Below are 23,504 nucleotides of genomic sequence, written 5' to 3'. Positions count from 1 at the left end.
ATATTATCAAAATTTTCATTTTTTGTGTAATTAGACTTTCTGTTAACTTTTTACTCTTCTCCTTTAAGCAATGGGAGGAACGACTGATAAGGATCCAGGAAACCATTGATGAATGGCTGAAGGTGCAGGCCCAGTGGCTTTATCTAGACCCCATCTTCTCTTCTGAGGACATCATGCAGCAAATGCCTGAAGAAGGACGGTTATTCCAGACCGTGGACAGAAACTGGAGAGAGATCATGAAACATTGCGTTAAAGACCCGAAGGTAAATGGATGCTTCATAGTGGAATGATACAAGAAAGCAAGGTCATCAATCATGTATCCAGCGTTGATGAAATCCGACGTTGTCCACGTTCATCTAGAAGCTCCTGATACTTCCAGGACTCGTGCGTCATGCTGCATCTTCCATTTTCTATCCAAATAGGTTTTAATATTTTTTATATGAACTTTCAGTACAATATTTGATGAACGCGGGGTTTTTTTCAGTCTATAGAACTATATAATCGAATCTTACTTATGGGCTATCTACTTTGTTTTAGGTTTTAATTGCGACTTCTCTGACCGGACTTCTGGAAAAACTTCAGGACAGCAATGTGCTTCTGGATAAAATCATGAAAGGTCTGAATGCCTATTTGGAGAAGAAGAGGCTTTTTTTCCCACGGTATAGTCCTTTCACTTGTTGCAATGGTTCTGTATATTCTTTAAAGTGGTCATTTTTATTTATTTTTTTAAAATCATTTTTGTAATTGGGTTTTATTAAAAATGATGTCCCGTTTGCTGTCTATAGACTCTGCGTGGCGCTGGCTATTGTTGGTTGCAAAATGGGCTTTTTTTTTTTATCTGTCTTTTTTTTTTTTTAGCCGATTTATGACCACAGACCACATCAAAGCTGAGTGTGCAGGAAACAAAGAGCCTAACGGTGCAACATTTATAATAAAACTGAATTGCCGTAATGATTTTTAGCTGCAAATACTCGCATTTAGGTAAAAAAAAAAAGTCCTCAAAGCTGGACAGCCCCTTTAAGCTGATCATAAGATATGAGATACCTGTTGTCTGAACAGTTATGTGTTTTTAATGGGGAGAGAGGTAAAGCCAGTATCGGACACATCTGGCATCATACCGGGTATTGATATTCCAACTGCGTGATCCTTGTGGCCCTGACATCCTCAATTGGGGGAGAGTCGGGAGACCCCCATATGCCCATCAGTGGATAGGCTGGTCTTGTGGCAATCATCAGGTTTGACCTACTTTCATCCAATGTGTATAGGGACCTTTAGAACACATTAGACAGTCGACCGGTCCCACCAATACCAACAGTTTTTCCCGAAATTCATCTCCTGCACCCTATGTGTTATTAGTCTAATTAATAGTATTTCTCAAGGTTTCAGTAAACGCGGCTGAATCTTTACTGTTAAGCTTTGCTTTTCTAGGTTCTCACCTAGACATGGCGCCTGACTCAATGATTTAATGACATTTTTATCACATCGCACATTTTTTTTTGTTATAGCTTTTACTTCCTGTCCAACGACGAGATGCTAGAAATTCTCTCTGAGACTAAAGATCCTCTGCGGGTCCAGCCACATCTAAAGAAGTGCTTTGAAGGGATCGCAAAACTAGAGTTCCTTCCTAACCTGGATATCAAAGCCATGTACAGCACCGAGGGGGAACGTGTAGAACTCATCCAGACCATCTCCACCTCTGAGGCTCGGGGGGCCGTGGAGAAGTGGCTCATCCAAGTGGAAGATGTCATGTTAAGGAGCGTGCATGATGTTATCGCTCGGTCACGAATGGTACGGATCTACGGACGGACCAAAAGCCTTAATTGGAACTAATCTAGTACTTTTATATTTCTATAGATAGAATTGATTATCTGGCAGCAGTGAATGATTTGGGGATGATGTAGAGGTATCTTCCACAATGGAGCCGGGTAGTAGATCTTTTTAGGGTGACACTCCAAAGAGTAGAAGTTCATTTGCTGGGTAATATTTGTAAGGTTGTCTCTCTCTTAAATGTTTTTATCAATGTAATTTAACTTTTTTTTTAAAAGGCATACCCTGAGACTGCAAGAAAAGACTGGGTCAGAGAATGGCCCGGACAGGTTGTGCTCTGTGTGTCTCAGATGTTCTGGACAAGTGAAGTGCATGAAGCTATCAGCAGTGGCCCAGAGGTATGGTATAGGGCTCCATCAAGTTTACTTCACTATATATGTGTATACACAGTGGGTACAGAAAGTATTCAGACCCCTTTAAATTTTTCACTCTTTGTTTCATTGCAGCCATTTGGTAAATTCTAAAAAGTTCATTTTTTTCTCATTAATGTACACTCTGCACCCCATCTTGACTGAAAAAAAAACCCAGAAATGTAGAAATTTTTGCAAATTTATTAACGAAAAACTGAAATATCACAGGGTCATAAGTATTCAGACCCTTTGCTCAGTATTGAGTAGAAGCTCCTTTTGAGCTAGTACAGCCATGAGTCTTCTTGGGAATGATGCAACAAGTTTTTCACCTCTGGATTTGGGGATCCTCTGCCATTCTTCCTTGCAGATCCTCTCCAGTTCCGTCAGGTTGGATGGTGAACGTTGGTGGACAGCCATTTTCAGGTCTCTCCAGAGATGCTCAATTGGGTTTAGTTCAGGGCTCTGGCTGGGCCAGTCAGGAATGGTCACAGAGTTGTTCTGAAGCCACTCCTTTGCTATTTTAGCTGTGTGCTTAGGATCATTGTCTTGTTGGAAGGTGAATCTTCGGCCAAAGGCCCTTTTACATTTAGCGATGCACCAGCGATCCGACCAGCGATACGACCCGGTCAGGATCGCTGGTTCATCGCTAAATGATCGCTAGTGAGCTTTCACACAGAAAGATCTCACAGCGATGCAGCAGCGACGCAGCGGACGATACTCACCTTTCACAAACAGCGATCCTGACGTCCTCCCGCCCGCCTCCAGCGTCGCTCGTCTCACACAGCAGGAAGCGCCCGACGAGAAATGGAGCCGCCCGATCTCGCGCGATCAGCGACAGTCAGTGGGGGAGCCGGTCGGAGGTAAGTATCACACATAGCAATATCGCTAGCAATATCGCTAGAACGTCACAAAATCAGTAACGTTTTAGCGATATTGCTAGCGATATCGCTATGTGTAAAACCCCCTCAAGTCAGAGGTCCAGAATACTCTGGAAGAAGTTTTCATCCAGGATATCTGTGTACTTGGCCGCATTCATGTTTCCTTCAATTGCAACCAGTCGTCCTGTCCCTGCAGCTGAAAAACACCCCCATAGCATAATGCTGCCACCACCTTGCTTAACTGTGGGGATTGTATTGGGAAGGTGATGAGCACTGCCTGGTTTTCTCCACACATACTGCTTAGAATTATCACCAAAAAGTTCTAACTTCGTCTCATCAGACCAGAGAATCTTATTTCTCATAGTCTGGGAATCCTCCATGTGTTTTTAGCAAACTCTCGGCGGGCTTCCATATGTCTGGCACTGAGGAGAGGCTTCTGTTAGGCCACTCTGCCATAAAGGCCCGACTGGTGGATGGCTGCAGTGATAGCTGACTTTGTGGAACTTTCTCCCATCTCCCTACTGCATCTGTGGAGTTCAGCCACAGTGATCTTGGGGTTCTTCTTTACCTCTCTCACCAAGGCTCTTCTCCCACGATTGCTCAGTTTGGCTGGACGGCCAGGTCTAGGAAGACTTCTGGTGGTCCCAAACGTCTTCCATTTAAGGATTATGGAGGCCACTGTGCTCTTAGGAACCTTGAGTACTGCAGAAATTCTTTTGTAACCTTGGCCAGATCTGTGCCTTGCCACAATTCTGTCTCTGAGCGCCTTGGCCAGTTCCTTTGACCTCATGATTCTCATTTGGTCTGACATGCACTGTGAGCTGTGAGGTCTTATATAGACAGGTGTGCGCCTTTACAAATCAAGTCTTATCAGTCTAATTAAACACAGCTGGACCCCAATGAAGGAGTAGAACCATCTCAAGGAGGATCCCAAGGAAATGGACAGCATGTGACTTTAATATGAGTGTCTGAGCAAAGGGTCTGAATACTTATGACCATGTGATATTTCAGTTTTTCTTTTTTTAATAAATTTGCAAAAATGTCTAGATTCCTGTTTTTTTCAGTCAAGATGGGGTGCAGAGTGTACACTAATGAGGGAAAAAATGAACTTTTTTGAATTTACTAAATGGCTGCAATGAAACAAAGAGTGAAAAATTTAAAGGGGTCTGAATACTTTCCATACCCACTGTACTGTATATATATTTATAGACAGAATTCATGCGTTCTCCTGCTGATAGACCGTCATACCTAGGGACGCAGCATATAGGGGTTGCCGGGGGCGGACATACCAATGGTGCAACTTGTGCAGCCACAGGGAGGCCCAAGAGGTAAGGGGGCCACATCCACATCAGAAGATGCAAGCAGCTTCTGCCACGGTACATTATGAGACTGCAAAGGGCCCACGTACTGTTCTTGCTCAGGGGTCCTCTTCTGTATGTGACCACCCCAGGGGGTTGCAGCTGTACATTGGCTCAATATCCTGGACGTACCCAAAAGGTCCCTCTGTCGCACAGTATTTGATAGATGGGATTTTGCATTGATTCTTGCCTCTTGTCTAGAGATGAGCGAATACATTTGCAGAATCATGGTCCATCGAGCAGGTAAGTAGTCTATGGCTGCTGGATGGGAGCCTTGCCAACCTCCCTGTGAATGGTCTCCTACCTGCCGGCATCTCTGGTTCCTCTTTTAATTAGCCGGCCGGGCGCCATGTCATTTGTGCATCACACCACAACTATGACATTGCGTCAAACCGGCTAACCAAAAGAGGAGCCACCAGGGATGCCGGCAGGTAGGAGGCCGTTCACAGGGGTCCGATCCTGCAGCCGTGGAATACTGACCTGGCCGCTGGACCAGAGTCCTGCAAATCAATTGCTCATCATCTTGTCATATCTTCCACTAAGGGAGGACATTGTATGGAATTTCCCATAGTATTTGCATAAAATTAATCCATATATTTTGAGTTTTCCCTGCAGCGTGACAGAGTTTTCTAGTTTGTGAGGTACAGCTGGGTATTTGAGCTCCAACTTCCATAAAGATATGTTGCAAAATTCCTTTGTACATAATAAGTGACTGCGTATTCTGGAGTTCTCACTTTAGGGTCCAGGCTTATAATTTGTATATATTTCAGCTCACTTGTAATATGCATGTTTTGTGTGTGTTTCTGCAGATGATTTTATAATTTTACCGTTACATCCTTCTTCTAGGGCCTGAAAAACTACTACGAAAAGCTGCAGCTTCAGCTAAATGATATCGTTGAGCTTGTGCGAGGCAAATTGTCCAAGCAGACACGTACCACGTTGGGAGCTCTCGTCACCATAGATGTGCACGCCCGTGACGTGGTCATGGAAATGATCGAAACAGGTTCTTGCAAAAATTATTAATGATATGAAAGTTTCCAATACAGTGTTTCTGTATTCTACACTACATGGATAAAGGTGTCGTGTCCCCTCCACATTACACCTACAGGAGCTTTTATAACATCCTATTCTAAATCCATATACAGTATAATAATAAGGAATCGGTCCCGCTGCAGATATAAGAGCTCCCGCTCTTCTGGGAAGGTTTTCTACAAGATTTTGGAGAGGTCTATGGGAATTTTTGCCCCTTCATCCAGAATAGCATTTGTGAGGTCAGGCCCTGATGTTGAGGAGAGGTTGGTCTCACAATCTCCGGTCGAGACCATCCCACAGGAGTTTAGTGGGGTTGGGGTTGTGTGAAACAGTCATGTTCTTCCACACCAAACTTACCCTTTCCTATTTCCTTAGGGTTGGAAGTTACAGTTGTTTAAAATGTCTTTTGCTGAAGCATTAAGATATCGTTTCATTGGAGCTCAGGAGCCTAGATAAACTCTTAAAAACAAGGTCATACCTCCAGGACCAAACTGTACAGCGGGCACAATGTAGTCAGGCGGGTAACGTTCTCCTGGTGTCACCAAACCCACACTCGTCCATCAGATGTCAGATAGTGAAGTGTGATCCATCCCTGCATAGAACACATTTACTTCAGAGTCCAGTGGTTATACCACTCCATCCGACGCTCGAATTGTGCAGCTGATCGGCCATGAAGCTCCTGGCGGGGGCACAGTGTTTGTGCTGATGTTACTGGGTCGCCCTCCCAGGGCTGTGGGGTACTTGGTACCGGGCCGGTGTCAGGGGGATGTGTCACAGCAGCGGTGACCCGGTCCGTGGCCCTGGGCGCCTAAGCAATGGGGAGATGTAGTTAATGGTAGGATAGTTCGTGACGCCACCCGTGGTGTTTGGCAAATATGGTGTTAGGCCAACGCTGCATACAGATCCGCTGGGACTGATGTTATGTGCAGCTTAGATGGTAAAGCTCCCCACAGGTGGAGCTGTAGTCCTAGGGCAGTGTAGATGTAGCTGGCACGGGGATGTAGCAGTGCCAAAAGCGTAGGGAACAGACAAGACACAGCGGTTGTAGTTTCTTTACCTTTACTGAGTATATGCAGTCCAGAGTCCTGATTACAGATGGTATTGGAGCAGGCTAGCCTGGAAGCAGATCAGGATTCTCTCTCAGCAGAAGGGCTGTGCAGTCTCCTTCCTAGCGCTTTGTAGTGTGAAGCACTCCAGTACTTAGTTACTCTGAAATGCCTCTGTTCAGATGTTCCTAGAACTTTACTTGTATGACAGACACCTGTAGCCTCTCTCGGGGACTTCTCTCCTGAGTCCTGGCTCACTAGTCAATTGCTGTTGTGTCCCAAGTCTTTGCTGGGAGCAGGGCATTTACAGTCTCCTACTCCTCTGGTATCTGTGGTAGGACCGTCAGTATCCGTACCACCGTGGAGACCAGGCTCCAGTTCTGTGCGCTCTCAAGCTGAGGGAGCTCGCCTTCTGCAGCTCAACCTCTCAGCTTCGCACCTCCCGTCTGCACACTTCACCCTCCGCAGACTATCTGATCTCTTTTCCTCCTGACCCCCAGAGGACACCCCTTTCTAGAATCCTGGTTCAGAGTTCCCCCTGCTGGCCCGGAGTGGAACTGTGTTGCATGCATTAGGTTAACTGCTGGAGAGACCCATCACTGCTTCCAAGCCTGGCATTACCCTCCCCTGGAGGAAGGCAAAGCCAGTGTGGCGACCATACTCCTGGGGGCGCCACATTAACTCCAGAGGTTATTTGTACTCTGAAGTTTTGGAGTCAGCAGGACGTTGGTGACTTTTCTGTCCTCTGCCCCTCAGCACTTAGTGACCCCGCTGTGTGACGTTATGGGGTCTCCACTTCATGGCTGAGCTGCTGTGGTTTCTTCCATCAATCAGTAATATCCCTCACAGGTGATGGGGATGATTTAAGAGGAAGAAATGTCATGAACAGACTTGTAACTGGAGACTCCTGTTACAGGACCATGCTGGTATAAGGAGCTCTTTACCACACGCCAATATGTCACATGTTAGTAACAGCACACACCGGGAGAGAGAGGCTGGATATTATACACCGGGAGCGAGAGGCCGGATGTTGTACACCGGGGCTGGGGGTCAGACATTATACACCAGGTGCGAGAGGGCGACGGGCTTGAATGTTATACAATGGGGGGGCGGGAGTCTGGATGTTATGCAGCAAGGGAGAGGGGCCGGATGTTATTCACCTGGGGGGGGCGAAATGCCGAATGTTATACACAGTGGGCAAGGTGCTGGATGTCATTCACCGAGAGCGAGAGACCAGATGTTATACACCAATGAAGAGGGACTTGAATGTTATACATTGGGGGGGGCGAGAGCCTGGATGTTATACAACAAGGCAGAGGGGCCGTATGTTATTCACTCTGGGGTGAAGGACCGAATGTTATATACAGATGGGCGAGGTTCCAGATGTTATACATCGGGGGGTGAGGGCATGGATGTTATAACCGGGGGTTGAGGGCATGGATGTTATTCACCGGGGGGTTGAGGGCATGGATGTTATTCACTGGGGGTGAAGGCATGGATGTTATACAGCGGGGGGTGAGGGCTTGGATGTTATACACCGGGGGGTTGAGGGCATGGATGTTATTCACCGGGGGGTGAGGGCTTGGATGTTATACACCAGGGGGCGTGGTGCCTGATGTTACACACTGGAGCTTGGGGGCTGAATGTTATATATCAGGGGGCAAGGGGATGGATGTTATACACCGGGGAGTGACGGCTTGGATGTTATACACCAGGGGGCGTGGTGCCTGATGTTACATACCGGAGCTTGGGGGCTGAATGTTATACATCAGGGGGCAAGGGGATGGATGTTATACACCGGGAGAGAGGGGCCACATGTTACACACTAAGGCTGGGGGGCTGAATCTTATACACGCGGGGTTGAGGGCATGGATGTTATACACCGGGGGTTGAGGGCATGGATGATATACACCCGGGGTTTAGGGCATGGATGTTATACACCTCGGGGGTGAGGGCATGGATGTTATTCACCGGGGGGGGTGAGGGCATGGATGTTATACACCGGGGGGGTGAGGGCATGGATGTTATACACCGGGGGGTGAGGGCTTGGATGTTATACACCAGGGGGCGTGGTGCCTGATGTTACACACCCGAGCTTGGGGGCTGAATGTTATACATCAGGGGGCAAGGGGATGGATGTTATACATCGGGGGGTGAGGGCTTGGATGTTATACACAGGGGGCGTGGTGCCTGATGTTACACACCGGAGCTTGGGGGCTGAATGTTATACATCAGGGGGCAAGGGGATGGATGTTATACACTGGGAGAGAGGGGCCACATGTGACACACTAAGGCTGGGGGGCTGAATGTTATACACCCGGGGTTGAGGGCATGGATGTTATACACCGGGAGGTGAGGGCATGGATGTTATACACCGGGTTGTGAGGGCATGGATGTTATACACCGGGGGGGTGAGGGCATGGATGTTATACATTGGGGGGTGAGGGCTTGGATGTTATACACCGGGAGGTGAGGGCATGGATGTTATACATTGGGAGGTGAGGGCATGGATATTATACACTATGGGTGAGGGCATGGATATTATACACTACGGGTGAGGGCATAGATATTATACACTACGGGTGAGGGCATGGATGTTATACATCAGAGTCGAGAGGCTGGATGTTATTTAACCTGGGCAAGGGGACAGATGTTCTATGTCGGGGATGGAGAGCGGATGTTAGACACTGGGATACTGGGATGAAAGTTATACACTGTGGGAAATAGGACTGAATGAAGAAACAGAATTCAGTGATTAGCAGTTTTGTCTTATAGTGTTTGTGTCTTTGTCTTCACTTCAGAGATTCTTCCTTGTGATTCTGCAGTGTTTTAGATGTTGACTTTCTTCTCCTACATTCCTCAGGAGTTTCCCATGAAACAGATTTCCAGTGGCTTGCCCAACTCCGCTATTACTGGGAGAATGAGAATGCGAGAGTGCGAATCATCAACTGTAATGTGAAGTACGCCTATGAGTACCTGGGCAACTCTCCACGCCTGGTCATTACTCCGCTCACTGACAGATGCTACCGGACTCTGGTATGATGTGATGGGTTATGCTCGGAAAACCATTTGACTTGTGTGATACCAGGAAAGCAAAATATCATGAAACTTATTAACAAGGTTATTGCCATTTCTTATCGGTTCTTTCATGTTTCATTGGTAGATCGGTGCTTTTTATCTAAATCTGGGTGGAGCTCCAGAAGGTCCGGCTGGTACAGGAAAAACCGAGACCACCAAAGATTTGGCCAAAGCGCTGGCTGTGCAGTGTGTGGTCTTTAACTGCTCTGATGGTTTGGACTACATAGCAATGTCGAAGGTACATACAATGATAAGCTGCTCCATTGCTGATAATAAACGGACTCCAACCGAGGTTTAGCTGACATCTTTTCATTATATATATTTTTTTTAGTTTTTCAAAGGGCTGGCGTCATCGGGAGCATGGGCATGTTTTGATGAGTTTAACCGTATTGAGCTGGAGGTGTTGTCCGTGGTGGCCCAACAGATTCTCTGCATCCAGAGAGCCATACAAACGAAGATGGACATGTTCAACTTCGAAGGAACAGAACTGAAGCTTAACCCAAATTGCTTCGTAGCCATTACCATGAATCCTGGCTACGCGGGACGTTCCGAGCTGCCGGATAACCTCAAGGTGACCTCCTTCTGCAGCAATAACTTCATCTAAACGTTTCCAATAATTGTTGATTAGTCCTACAAATCATCGTGGAGGAATTTTAGCCTTTTTCTCATAATGCAAGCAGTTCATGTGTTTTCTCCCATGAACTGCTTGCATCATGTCTTTCCACAACATTTCTATAGGATTAATGTCTGGACTATTACTGGGCTATTCCAAAACGTTACGTTTATTCTTCTTGAACCGTTTTTTTTTCCTTTCTGCAAACATATCACTTCTCATTTTAAGCCAAAAATCTTTATTTTTGTTTCATCCGTCCACAAAACATTGTTGTCTCCTGGCTTGTCCAGGTAAGTTTTAGCAGTGGAAGTTTAGAGCTCATTGAGTTTCTCCTTGCAATCCCGCCATGCTCACTACTGTTGTTCAGTGTCCTGATGCTGAACTCATAAACATTAATATTAGCTACTATGAGGCCTTTAGTTGCTTAGAGGTTACCTTGAGTTCCTTTGTGACCTTGCAGACTGTTGTAGTATTAGGTCATATTTATGCAGTATTACATGCATTTTTGAGGGGTTCACAAACTTTCAAGTAACACTGTAAAAAAATGTAGGTTTACAAAACAAATATAAGATTTCATCAAAGTGACTATTCACCCCCGAACCTATATGTGATTATATGTTTCACATGTATAATCACAACACCTGATCCCCTCCTTTCTGCAAGATCCGTAACATCGATGGCCCATTCTCCTCTTTTCCAAAATGGACACAACAGAGGCACAGAGAGAGATTTGGAAAGTGCTAAAGGGGTATTACCATCTCCAAGATAATATCCCAATATGTAGTAGGGGTAATAATGATAGTAGCAAATACCTCCAATTAGAAATGTACTATAGTTCTTCTGATTAACTATGTCACTTACCACATGTGCAGGGCATTGTAATAGGTTAGTTATACTTGGTTACAACCACTAGCAAATAACTAACTGTTACTATGAGTGGTCGTAGCCACGGATACCTAAGTGACTGCATTGTCCTGCACATGGGGTAAGTGACATAGTGAATCAGAAGAACTATACTACATTTTTAATTAATTGGAGGTATTTGCTAATATTATTATCATTACACCTACTACATATTGGGATAGGATATTGGAGATGGGGATACTCCTTTAACCACACCTTGCATGACTTTCCTTTGCTGCAAAATAGATGCATAACTTTTGGGTTTAGGGTGGAGATGAGCGTAAACGGACATCATGGATTTAAAGTAATTCAGTTTCATTTGTTGACTGACTCATCTGGTTTGCTCATTTCAGGTTCTTTTTCGGACTGTAGCTATGATGGTCCCTAACTATGCCCTGATTGCGGAGATCTCCCTTTATTCTTACGGTTTTCTGCACGCTAAACCTCTCTCTGTGAAGATCGTCATGACTTACCGACTGTGCTCGGAGCAACTCTCATCCCAGTTCCACTATGATTATGGGATGCGTGCAGTAAAGGCCGTGCTGATCGCTGCTGGGAATCTGAAATTGAAGTTCCCCCATGAAAATGAAGATATACTTGTAAGTTCCGAGCTGTTGGACACTTTATATCTTGTATAGAATAACATTACCATCTTACCCAGAGGCATTTGGATCACAAATCACAAAAAATAGAGATGTGTGATTTTACAATAGGAGACAGAGACTTTGCAAATTATTTCTACACATTGCTGTTCCTGGCTTTTTAGATCTCATCAGTGCAAAAATATAAAAACTATAGTCGTTTAATGTGTAGCTTTAAATGGTTGTTCATCTTTTGGGACAGTTTTTATTTTTAACTTAAACACATGTATTTTAGGCAAAAAAATCATTTTTGCAATTGGATTTTATTAAAAATTTGGTTTTCACCGGCTCTTTGAATCCATGCACATTCAACTTTGATAAGGTCTGTGGAAATAAATAAGCTGAGAGGAGCTCAGGAAAAGATGAAACATTTACAAACCCCAAACGAGTTCGCTGACAGAATCTCCCTTAGCTCATTCTGCAACACAAAGTGATATGTATTCCCTAAGGAAAAAAAAAAACAAATCTGCAGGATATTTTCTTGCAACTCAGCAGAGTCCCATTCCTCTTTTATCACTCCTGGAAATGTACAAATAAATTGAAATCTGTCTATAACGAGTATCCCCGTATCGCTACACAGTCTGACAATGTCACCACTGTTTGGGCACAGTCAGATTGTGTATTGTTGTCCACTATATACCGTACATTATATATATAATTTATACATACATTTCCAAGAGGTATAACAGAGGAATGACACAATGTGGAGTTTTAAGAAAAGGTTTTTCAAACTTATTTTATGGAGAATACTATTCTTTACTAATACAGACACACCACAAGGACTGACTTCTCCTTTTTAATATAGTTTGATGTCATATTGTATATGAATAATTTTATAATTTAATAATTTTTCATTCTTTTTAGCTCTTGCGATCAATTAAGGATGTAAACGAGCCCAAATTTTTGTCTCATGATATTCCTCTGTTCAATGGGATTACCAGTGACCTGTTTCCTGGCATTCAGCTTCCAGAAGCCGACTATAAGGTATAAAAATATAACAATGTCTTAAAGGGATTTTCCAAGAATAAAGTTCTCCTGAATCCGGCATGGTTTTTCTTTTCTTCCTGCTCCTCTCCATTCCTGACATCTGTCACTCTCCTCCCTTTGTGTAAATCTAGCCTTTTAAGCCAACTGGGCATGGCTTTCTTGAAGACTCCCATAGAGAGGACTTGGTGACCACGCCCACTTGGATATTAAAAACATTGAACTAGATTTGTATAAAGAGGCCATGTCTCAGGAACGGAGAGATTCAGGAGAAGAGCGACATTTACATCAGGTAATAAAATGACTTGTTAATGGCGAGAGATAGCTCCTATTTGGCTGGCCTGCTATTATTTAGATGACCATTATTGTTCCCGGGTCCCCCATATATAGGAACGCTCCTGTTTTCTCTATGAGAGAGTCCCCACTAGAATCATGTGGCTGGTACTAATTTCGGGGTCGGAAACAAAGGATCAGGTGATTCAATTCCAATCGCCCATTTCTTATGTCCCTCAACATAATCAGTCAGGAGACCCCCATACACAGTAGATGGCACACCAATCTCATCGAAATCGCCAGATCCTTACCACTGCTTCGGAATTGGGTTGCATACTTTCGAGGAACAGGCAGGAGTCGCCCATACACAATAGATGGCAGACCAATTCCATCAAAATCGTCAGATCCTGATCCACTGATTTGAATTGGGTTATATATTTTCGGGGGACAGGCAGGAGTCGCCCATACACAATAGATGGCAGACCAATCCCATCAAAATTGCCAGATCCTGATCCACTGATTTGAATTGAGTTACATATTTTCGGGGGACAGCCAGGAGTCCCCTTTACACAATAGATGACCACTGCTTCAGAATTGGGTTAAATGACCCTGTCACTCATTGTCCGGTCCCATTAGTGCCACCTGGGCAGCCGCACAGGGCCCCAAGAGGTAAGGGGGCTCACGTACCTTCAATGACGGATGATCCGATGTAGAAAAAAAATGGTTAAAACATCTGTTAGTGATTTATCACTAGTTTGATTGTGGGTACATTTTATTTTCATGTCATTTCGAGATGAATGAATCGATTGGCATGCCATGGTCAGTACTCCATGGGCACTTATTGGGACCCCCGAGAGCCGCCTTATATTTTCCGGCACCCCCGGCTTCTCTTCTGATTAGCCGGCCTGGCATGGCATTATGGTTGCAGCATGACGTACACTAGGCTAATCAGAAAAGGATCTCTCCCTCTCCTCTGGCATCTTCCCCTCCTCCTTCAAACACTCTATCATTACTCCATTACTAAAGAAACCCACCCTCGACCCATCCTGCACAAACAACTACAGACCAGTCTCCAATCTCCCCTTCATCTCTAAACTCTTGGAGCGCCTGATATACTCACGCCTTAGCCGTTACCTCTCCACTCACTCCCTCCTAGACCCTTCACAGTCCGGTTTCCGCCCCCTACATTCGACAGAAACTGCACTCATCAAAGTGACCAATGACCTTCTGACAGCAAAACGTAATGGTGACCACTCTCTGCTCATTCTTCTCGACCTTTCTGCAGCTTTCGACACTGTTGACCATCCTCTCCTACTCTCTAGGCTCCAGTCACTAGGCATTAAGGACACTGCTCTTTCCTGGTTCTCCTCCTATCTTTCCGACCGCTCCTTCAGTGTTCTGTTTTCTGGCCTTACTTCATCTCCTCTTCCTCTCGCTGTTGGGGTACCTCAGGGCTCAGTCCTTGGCCCCCTTCTCTTCTCTCTCTACACGGCCCCAATTGGACAGACCATCAGCAGATTTGGCTTTCAGTACCATCTTTATGCTGATGACACACAACTGTACACATCATCCCCTGACCTTACCCCCGCTGTACTACAGAACGCCAGTGACTGTCCGCAGTCTCCAACATCATGTCTGCTCTCTATCTGAAACTCAACCTCTCCAAAACTGAACTTCTTCTGCTCCCACCATCTACCAACCTCCCTAAATCTGACATTTCCCTCTCTGTGGGTGGCACCATAATAACACCCCGACAGCAGGCGCGCTGTCTGGGTGTTATGTTTGACTCCGATCTCTCCTTCACCTCCCATATACAATCTCTTGCCCGCTCGTGCCGCTTACACCTAAAGAACATCTCTAGAATCCGCCCTTTTCTCACCATGGAAACAACAAAAACTCTCACTGTCACCCTGATCCACTCCCGCCTGGACTACTGTAATGCTCTATTAATTGGCCTCCCTCTCACTCGACTATCCCCTCTCCAGTCTATCCTTAATGCAGCAGCCAGGGTTGTCCATCTGGCTAATCGTTACTCAGACGCGTCCGCTCTTCGCCAGTCGTTACACTGGCTGCCAATTCATTACAGGGTACAATTCAAAGTACTTGTTCTCACCCACAAATCTATCCACAGTGCGGCACCCCCTTACATCTCCTCCCTCATTTCTGTCTATCGGCCTAACCGACCGCTGCGCTCTGCAAATGACTTTCGACTAACCTCTGCCCTAATCCGTACCTCCCACTCCCGACTCCAAGACTTCTCCCGTGCTGCGCCAATTCTCTGGAATGCTCTACCCCAAGATATTAGGACCATCCACAATTTGCATAGTTTTAGGCGCTCGCTCAAAACACATTTGTTCAGAGCGGCCTATCACATTCAGTAATCAAAGTCATGTTATGTTTGTGTGTGTAGCCCATTCACTATCTCCATCTAACCCCCACCCCCTGAAGATGGTTGGACCGTCATTGTAAATACATCATTGTAAATACAAACCTGTGCTTTGTATCTCCCCACCTCATTGTAGATTGTAAGCTCCACAAGCAGGGTCGTCTTATTTCGCTTTAATTATTGTATTGTTAACGTTGTTACTTATGACTGTTGTGTTTGAAACTGTTCAACTGTAAAGCGCTGCGGAATATGTTGGCGCTATATAAATAAAGATCATTATTATATTATTATTAAAAGGAGCCAGGGGTGTTGGCAGGTAAATGGCGCCTCTCAGGGGTCCCGTCCAGCAGCCATAGAATACTGATCAAGGGTCCTGAAAATGTATTCTCTCATCTCTACTTGGATCCACTGGAAACAAACTGATGAAATATTTTACCTTCCCTTTGCTCAGGATTTACTCGAATGCGCACTCGAGTGCTGTGCCGGACACAACATCCAGCCTGAGAAGGTCTTCTTGGAGAAAATGATACAGACATATGAAATGATGATTGTCAGACACGGGTAAGCTGTAACTACAGAAATCAGTGGGGCTGGTGTTTTATTCTTCACGGCTCCCATTTTATACAGTGGACCGTGCTGCGTTGTGTTTATCCCGTACAGTTTTATGTTGGTTGGAGAACCGTTCTCTGGAAAAACGAAGGTCCTCCATGTCCTCGCTGATACGCTGTCTCTTATGAACGAGCGAGGGTGTGAAGAAGAAAAAGTTGTTTATCGGACAGTCAATCCTAAAGCCATCACCATGGGACAGCTGTTCGGACAGTTTGATCCAGTCTCACATGAGGTTCGTCTATGGTTGGAATTATTCTTTAAAATGGTACTGGTAGCTTTGCCGAAAATGGGAAAATCTCCCCTTTTATGGATTATGGACATGGTAGAAGAGGTTCCTTCAGAGGCATAGTGGAGAGGAGCCTCCTGAGAGACCCCAGACATGCATTTTATTATGGCTTACTCCATGTTTGCAAAAAAAAATTGAAAACTTTTATTTTCCCCATCAGACATGGTAACCACAAATTTTATATCATTTATGCCAGAAATTAGCATAAATTATAGCACAAGTCTATGCAAGCCTGAGGCTGCCATTGATTTTATTTTCTGGCACTCGGTCTGTACAAGCCTGTTGATAAATTAGTTGCCTCTTACATCAGCTGGCTTTTAAGTAAAGGGGTTGTCCCGCCTTGGGCTACAAGTCTTCAGTCACTCTTTGTGACTGCAGACTTGTGAATCCTCAGATTGTGCGCACTTCGTGCTGTGAAGATTCTCCTCTGCCGAAGCTGAGAGTGGGCAGTCATGTGACCGCAAGCATGCGATTTGCATACTTCCAGCCACATTCCAACTAGACTGAGTGGAGCCTCACTCAATATACTTGCCACACAAGTCTAGTTGGCATGTGACCGCATGTATGCAAATCACATACTTGCAAGTGCGCTCCCACCTGCTCCCAGCACCTGAGATTCCTCCCAGTGCGCAGTGCTTGTGATGTGAGGATTCACAAGTCTGCAGTCACATAAAGCTCCTTTAAGTCTGGCATATAAAAACCCAGTATTATCAATTTGCCCCATGGGACCGACTTTTGATCGCTGTGTCTCATGGAACTATTAATGTTTGTGCCCTGATAATTGGGAGTTTCATAAACATCATGGGGTGCATGTGGCCCCTGATATGCAAGTTGTGCGCCCTTGATCTAGCACATTTGTGTTAAAGGGGTTCTCCAGGCCTATGTTATTCTTAGGATTGGTCATCAGGAACAGAGCACTCCACCAATCAGCTATGTTAGCTCCGGTAAACAGTGAGTGAGTTGAAACAGCACAGCTCCCTATACTGTGTAGTGACCATCGCCAAGAACCGCAGCTCCGCTCTCGTTCACTTCAATAGGGGCCATGTGTAGTCCATACATAGTGTATCATCAATATCATAAGCCCAGACATTCCCTTTAATAATCCATTTGTTACAATTGTGGGATTTTAGAGTAAGCGCAGTTTCATTGATGCCCCTCTTCGTCTGCAGTGGACCGATGGGATAGTCGCTAACACTTTCCGTGAGTTTGCATTATCTGAGACCCCGGAAAGAAAATGGGTTATTTTTGATGGACCTATTGATACTCTATGGATAGAAAGTATGAACACCGTCCTAGATGATAATAAAAAGGTAACTCTATATTTTGTAAACTATTTTTTTTTCACTTCCTTTTATATTTCCTCACCATGTAGCATAACAAAAAGTTACCGAAAAAGTATTCTGCCATATATATCTATAACCACGCAGGAAAATATAAAACATGTCTGCTTTAATCCTATAATTATTGAGATTTTATAGATAAAGAGCTATTCCCTTTTTCACAGATGAATGTTGCAATTTTTTTGCTTATTAAAATTTGCAGCCGTTCTTGAGATATCAGCACTTTTATTTTGTTTAGCGTTCGCTGCCCAGGAAACCGACCACCGCTGCTGTGTTGCCTTGCAAGCACTGTGAAAGCGCACTTCTGGTCGGCTACAAAACAGTGGTTACAAGCTCAAAAGAAGAGCGCTTGCACATGTTTGTTTTTTTTTTAACAGCGGTGGTCGGTCTCCAAGGCTCCGAACTGTAAACAAAAGAAAAGTGTTAACATCTCAAGAACGACTGAAAATTTTAATTAGCGGTAAATTGCAAAATTGCTTGTAGTTATAAGAGCTATCCGACACTTCTTTCAGATATTAATTTGTGCACATAATGATTGTATGTCCCTTTCTTTTTAGCTTTGCTTGATGAGTGGGGAGATCATTCAGATGTCACCTCAAATGAGTCTGATTTTTGAAACAATGGACCTTTCCCAGGCATCGGTAGGTTTTCACCCATCCTATAAGAGAGGAGTTCCCATATAATGGTACATCGGGGTAACTAATGAGATTTAGTTATAGAGTTGACTTTTAGAAGTATTCTCATCTCTTATAGCCTATTCACAAAGGAAGCCATAAATGTCTGGTAGATGAGGGTCTCACCTCTGGCACACACCTGAATCTGTTTTGAATTTGAGGCCCATCTCGTGTAAAAGGAGAGTTGGCAGCACTTGCAACACTTCCCATTCACTTTTTGGAATTCCCACATTCACAGTCACCAACGGTGTTACAATGCAGTCACAGAGGTCGCAACCAGGCACCCCGTGCAGGTTAGAGGCCCGCCGACACCAGTGCAAACTTCAACTGGATGTGTGTCCTCGGACGCACATTCAGCTGAAGTGTATTGCGGCACAGAGACCCGCTGAGTCTGTGCACTACAATACATGCTGCCGGGCAATCAGAGGTCAGCAGCTGATGTCGATGTGCACATGACTAGGGGCGCATCATGGCAGTGACATCATACGCTCCCGTCGCTTGCATGTTGAAGTCGGCTGCCGGCTTCTGAAGAGGACACCGCTTGGTGGGGGAGCAGAAAGAAGGTGAGTAGAATCATTTCCTTTTTTTCGATGCATTAAAGAACAGCGGCAGAATGGGGGACATACTGTATATGCCAGGATGGGTCACAGGATATGGGACATAAATACCAGGGTGGGAGATACATACACACACACATATATATATATACCAGGGTGGAGCCACGATGAGGGACATATATAAATATATACCAGGGTAGAGCCAGGATGAGGATGAGGGACATATATACCAACATATATACCAGGATGGAGGACATATATATATTTACCAGAACAGGGGCACATGTACCAGGAAGGAGCCCAAGATGGGGGGACATTACTACATAATGGTGGAGAGCGTGGTGCAACCTGTATGTCCTTATAGGATTTAGAAGGCTACAAGGGTCCATACATCTGACCAACCTGCGGGGGCCAGGGGGTGAAAAGAGGTCCAAATCTGGCATCGGGACCCATCGGACTCTAGTTACGACACTGACAGTCATCTCTACATTCACTTAAGTCACTATAATTAAAAGGGTTGTTAATCCCTTTCATTCTGGTGCTACATCAATCAGCTAAACCATGAGGATCCAGTTTCGGACACCAGAACTGAATGTAAGGAAAAGGTAATGTTACATAGCTGCTACTCTAATAAATGGATGACTGTGTAATATATGGACAGTGGAAACATCAGGACACTTGGAAATGACACAGCGTGACAATTAGATAACTGGATGATCATATGTGTCTTAGGTAAACCCTACTCCGTATATTTCTCTCTCCAGCCTGCCACAGTAAGCCGCTGCGGTATGATCTATCTGGAACCCCAACAACTGGGCTGGGCCCCCCTGGTGAAGTCCTGGCTCAACACCCTTCCCGATGCACTGAAGGCTAAGGAACACCTCGCTCTTCTAGAGGAACTCTTTAAGTGGCTCGTCCAACCTTCCCTCCAATTCCTCCGAAAACAGTGCAAGGTGAGCGCCGCGTGTTCTCTAAATTGTGGGTGCATCGCACAAGTTAATGGTCTACATCTACCCTTAATGTCCCAATGTCTTTCCGCTCAGGAACTGGTCACAACCAGCATTGGTAATGTGGTGATATCACTCACCAGATTATTGGAGATGCTGATTTTTGATGTGGTGAGAGAGGATCCGAATAATAAGAACATTCGTATCTGGATCATGGTAAGTGGAAGATCTCCTGATCCCATACACAGTATAACTAATGCTTATGCAGATATGGACAGTGCTTTCCTATGGCACATTCTACCTTGCATAAGCTACATTTTATTGTCAAGTCTTACCTCTGAATTATGGCCTCAACAGTGCTTACTGGAACCTTCAGTAGTTTAGAAATTTTTCTGTAACCAGTGCCCTCAGTATGTTTTACATCAATAAGGTTGTGAAGGTCTTGAGACAGCTCACTGTTTTCATCCAGCATGAGATGTTTCTTGTGTGGTACCTTGGTAAAGAGACACCTTTTTATAAGCTATCAGTTGAACCAGCTGATATTATTTTTCACTAAGTGGCAAAATTGCTTTCTAATTACTGATAATGTCAGCTGGTGTCATGACTTTCCATGGCTTTTTGCACCTCTCTTGACTGATGTGTTCAATACTTTTTCCCTGTGTCATTTCTTATTATTGCACATACCTTAATTAATGGACATCTATAGATGATTTCTTTGCCTGTGTGGATTGGATACCGACATCTGTTGAGAATTTCATGTCAATAGAACCTTTAGAAATAGATTTCCTTAGAAAATACCCACTGTGTATTGTGACCCTTTTCTTTTCCTTTAGGCCAGTTTTGCTTTCTCTCTGGTTTGGTCCATTGGCGGCTGCTGTGACACCGACAGCCGAGTGAAGTTTGATGCTTTTTTCAAAGAAATTGTGTCAGGAAAGAACGATCAGAACCCTCTCCCGTCCTCCGTGGGGAAATGGGAATGTCCTTTGGATGATAAAGGCCTGGTCTATGACTACATGTACGAGGTAAAGTGATTTAATGGAAATCTAACCTAATGCTCAACAACGTATACTTTGGCCCTTGGGTTATTAGTTTAGGTCTCTCAGGACTTGTTCACACTGTTTATGAAGTACGTCGATGACTCTGCCAGAGGTTCTGTCTGAATCCTCGAAAAACTGAATTAAGAAGGAGACATAGAGTGTAATGATGTAAGCGGCAGAGTAATAGACGTGCTGCATAAACGCAGTGTGAACAGGACCTAAATGTCAAATTTATTTCATGTGTCAGTGCTCTCCCAACCCTACATCAAATGTGTTCGAATATGGTTTATCAAAGTTGTAACTTTTTTTTATTCTTTGAAGCTAAAAGGCCGCGGGCGCTGGGTTCACTGGAATGAGTTTATTAAAGGCACCGCCACGTGGGACAAAAGCACCAAGATCCAAGATATCATTGTGCCAACTATGGATACCGTCAGATACACCTACCTTATGGATATGTGCATCAAAAACACCAAGTAAGAGCAACTCAATGACTCTTATTAGGAAGTCATGTTGAAAGAAAATCATCCATTTTGCCATCACAATTACTTATTGAATGGGAAAACCATATGGATAATGGAGCAAGAAATCCAGGAATAATTCGGAAACCCTATGGGTCTATTAACAGAAAACTGGCCACCATGCCCACCTGTCAGTTTTCTGTCTGGAGCAAACACAGTTTATATAAATGCATATAGTTTGCTAATTAATTAAGGCCCTGATACACGGATCACAATGGACGGACCGGACGCAGGACCCCTGACCTGAAATTGACAGCCTCATAGGCAATCCTAGGGCTGGTGAGTTCGGGTCTGGAGATCATGGTCCATGCATGGATTAACAGAAATCTACGGTAGTTTTGGGCCTAAATAGTTAGTTTTATTATCTATATTTTATGGTGTTCCTACAAACTATTTTCCATTTTTCGCAGACCGCTCTTATTTGTGGGACCGACGGGGACGGGCAAATCTGTTTATGTCAAAGACAAACTGATGAACAGTCTGGACAAAGAAAAATTCTTTCCCTTCTTCATCAACTTTTCTGCTCGTACCAGTGCCAATCAGATTCAGGTTTGTCTTCTTTTTATCACCCTGGTTTCTGACAAATGAAAGAGGTTGCCTCATTAGGATATATAGATGTCATTGGGGGGAAACGCCACTTCGGACCCTCTGCTATGAGCTACAGAGTAGGCCCACAAACAACAGAGGTCTCTCTTGCAGACTCTCAAGATCCATGTATCACATGGTCAGCCATACATTGAAATAGTTGATAGATCCATGTGTATCTTAAAACAAAAAAACAACCCCAAAGACCCAATCCCCCCGGCCGCTTCTCTGCGCTTCTGCCTGTATCCCCCATCGGTATCTTCACTTCTTTTTCTACCAGATGTTGTCAAAAGAGCCAACCAATTTCTGATGATCGCAAGCAGTGGTGCCTTTCTTTCTGAGCTAGCAGGCTGGTTCTTCTTATTCTGATGAAACATCAATGCTGCAGCCAATCAGCAGCTGCTGATTGGCTGCAGCGGTTATGTGATGTTTCCTACCTGAAAATGAGACCCAGGAAGTAGTGGTCAACCTATTGAATCTTCCTACACATGGTTTGCATCATTTTCTAGAATATCGTCATGGACAGACTGGACAAACGGCGGAAAGGCGTGTACGGACCTCAGATGGGGAAGAAATGCGTCATATTTGTGGATGATATGAACATGCCAGCATTAGAAAAATATGGTGCCCAGCCACCTATCGAGCTCCTGCGGCAGTTCTTCGACCACGGGAATTGGTAATATTCGCAGCAAAAAAATGTTATGTATTTTTCATTTGTAAGTTATTTTCTTTTGTCTTTTGCACTATATATTAAAAATAAAATCATACCTTTTAGGTATGACTTAAAGGACACCTCCAAAATCTCATTGGTTGATGTACAGCTGATTGCAGCAATGGGTCCCCCTGGTGGCGGAAGAAACGCAGTTACACCTCGATTTTTGCGTCATTTTAACATCTGCACTATAAACGCCTTCAGCGATGAGACCATGGTCCGCATCTTCTCCGCCGTGGTGGCCTTCTATCTACGAAACAATGACTTTTCACCCGAATTTTTTACTGTTGGGAACCAAATAGTTAACGGCACCATGGAGGTGAGAAATGCCACATTTTTTTTAATATAATTTAACTATGACTCGTACAGTGCCACTTTAAAAAGAGTAATCCCGTGGTGCTTCCGTTCAGATGATTGGTGGGGTACCTGAATTTGGACCCCAACTTATCAGATTTTGATGGCTCATCCAACTTTCTTAAGGTTTTACTTCATTCTAGGTGTACAAGAAAGCCATGGAGAACCTATTACCCACCCCGGCTAAATCCCATTATACATTTAATCTGCGGGATTTCTCTCGGGTGGTGCAGGGATGCTTACTGATCAAGAAACAGTCAACGGAAAATAAACGCGTCATGGTGCGACTCTTTGTCCACGAAGTCCTGCGGGTGTTTTATGACCGCTTAGTCGACGACCAGGACCGATCCTGGCTATACAGACTATTGAAAGATGTGGTGAAAGATCATTTCAAAGAAAGTTTCGATTCTGTTTTTGATAACCTAAAGCAAGAAAACAAACCTGTAAGTATTGAAATACTGTCTAGGCTAGAATCAGACGTCCACATAGCGGATATATTCTACAGTCCGTCGTGTC

General features: G+C 44.5%; 1 protein-coding gene across 1 annotated transcript in view; it reads left to right on the top strand.

Annotated features, from left to right (window-relative positions):
* The window catches only part of DNAH12 (dynein axonemal heavy chain 12), an 81,009-nt gene that overhangs the window by 16,465 nt on the left and 41,040 nt on the right, over positions 1-23,504 (top strand). Inside the window, exons 19-40 of the mRNA XM_073569820.1 lie at positions 69-263; positions 538-659; positions 1,506-1,788; positions 2,046-2,165; positions 5,260-5,416; positions 9,355-9,527; positions 9,655-9,807; positions 9,901-10,140; positions 11,439-11,684; positions 12,591-12,710; positions 15,821-15,930; positions 16,030-16,210; positions 17,434-17,574; positions 18,162-18,245; positions 19,600-19,788; positions 19,879-19,998; positions 20,616-20,804; positions 21,141-21,292; positions 21,748-21,886; positions 22,432-22,598; positions 22,698-22,953; positions 23,132-23,431. Of these exons, the coding sequence (XP_073425921.1) occupies positions 69-263; positions 538-659; positions 1,506-1,788; positions 2,046-2,165; positions 5,260-5,416; positions 9,355-9,527; positions 9,655-9,807; positions 9,901-10,140; positions 11,439-11,684; positions 12,591-12,710; positions 15,821-15,930; positions 16,030-16,210; positions 17,434-17,574; positions 18,162-18,245; positions 19,600-19,788; positions 19,879-19,998; positions 20,616-20,804; positions 21,141-21,292; positions 21,748-21,886; positions 22,432-22,598; positions 22,698-22,953; positions 23,132-23,431 (3,837 nt within the window). The remainder of the gene's footprint in view (positions 1-68; positions 264-537; positions 660-1,505; positions 1,789-2,045; positions 2,166-5,259; positions 5,417-9,354; positions 9,528-9,654; positions 9,808-9,900; positions 10,141-11,438; positions 11,685-12,590; positions 12,711-15,820; positions 15,931-16,029; positions 16,211-17,433; positions 17,575-18,161; positions 18,246-19,599; positions 19,789-19,878; positions 19,999-20,615; positions 20,805-21,140; positions 21,293-21,747; positions 21,887-22,431; positions 22,599-22,697; positions 22,954-23,131; positions 23,432-23,504) is intronic.

Source organism: Dendrobates tinctorius, unplaced genomic scaffold, assembly GCF_039654945.1.
Source record: "Dendrobates tinctorius isolate UK_male_01 unplaced genomic scaffold, ASM3965494v1 ptg000027l, whole genome shotgun sequence".
NCBI classification, from domain to species: domain Eukaryota; kingdom Metazoa; phylum Chordata; class Amphibia; order Anura; family Dendrobatidae; genus Dendrobates; species Dendrobates tinctorius.
This window is presented reverse-complemented; position numbering and strand designations above follow the sequence as displayed.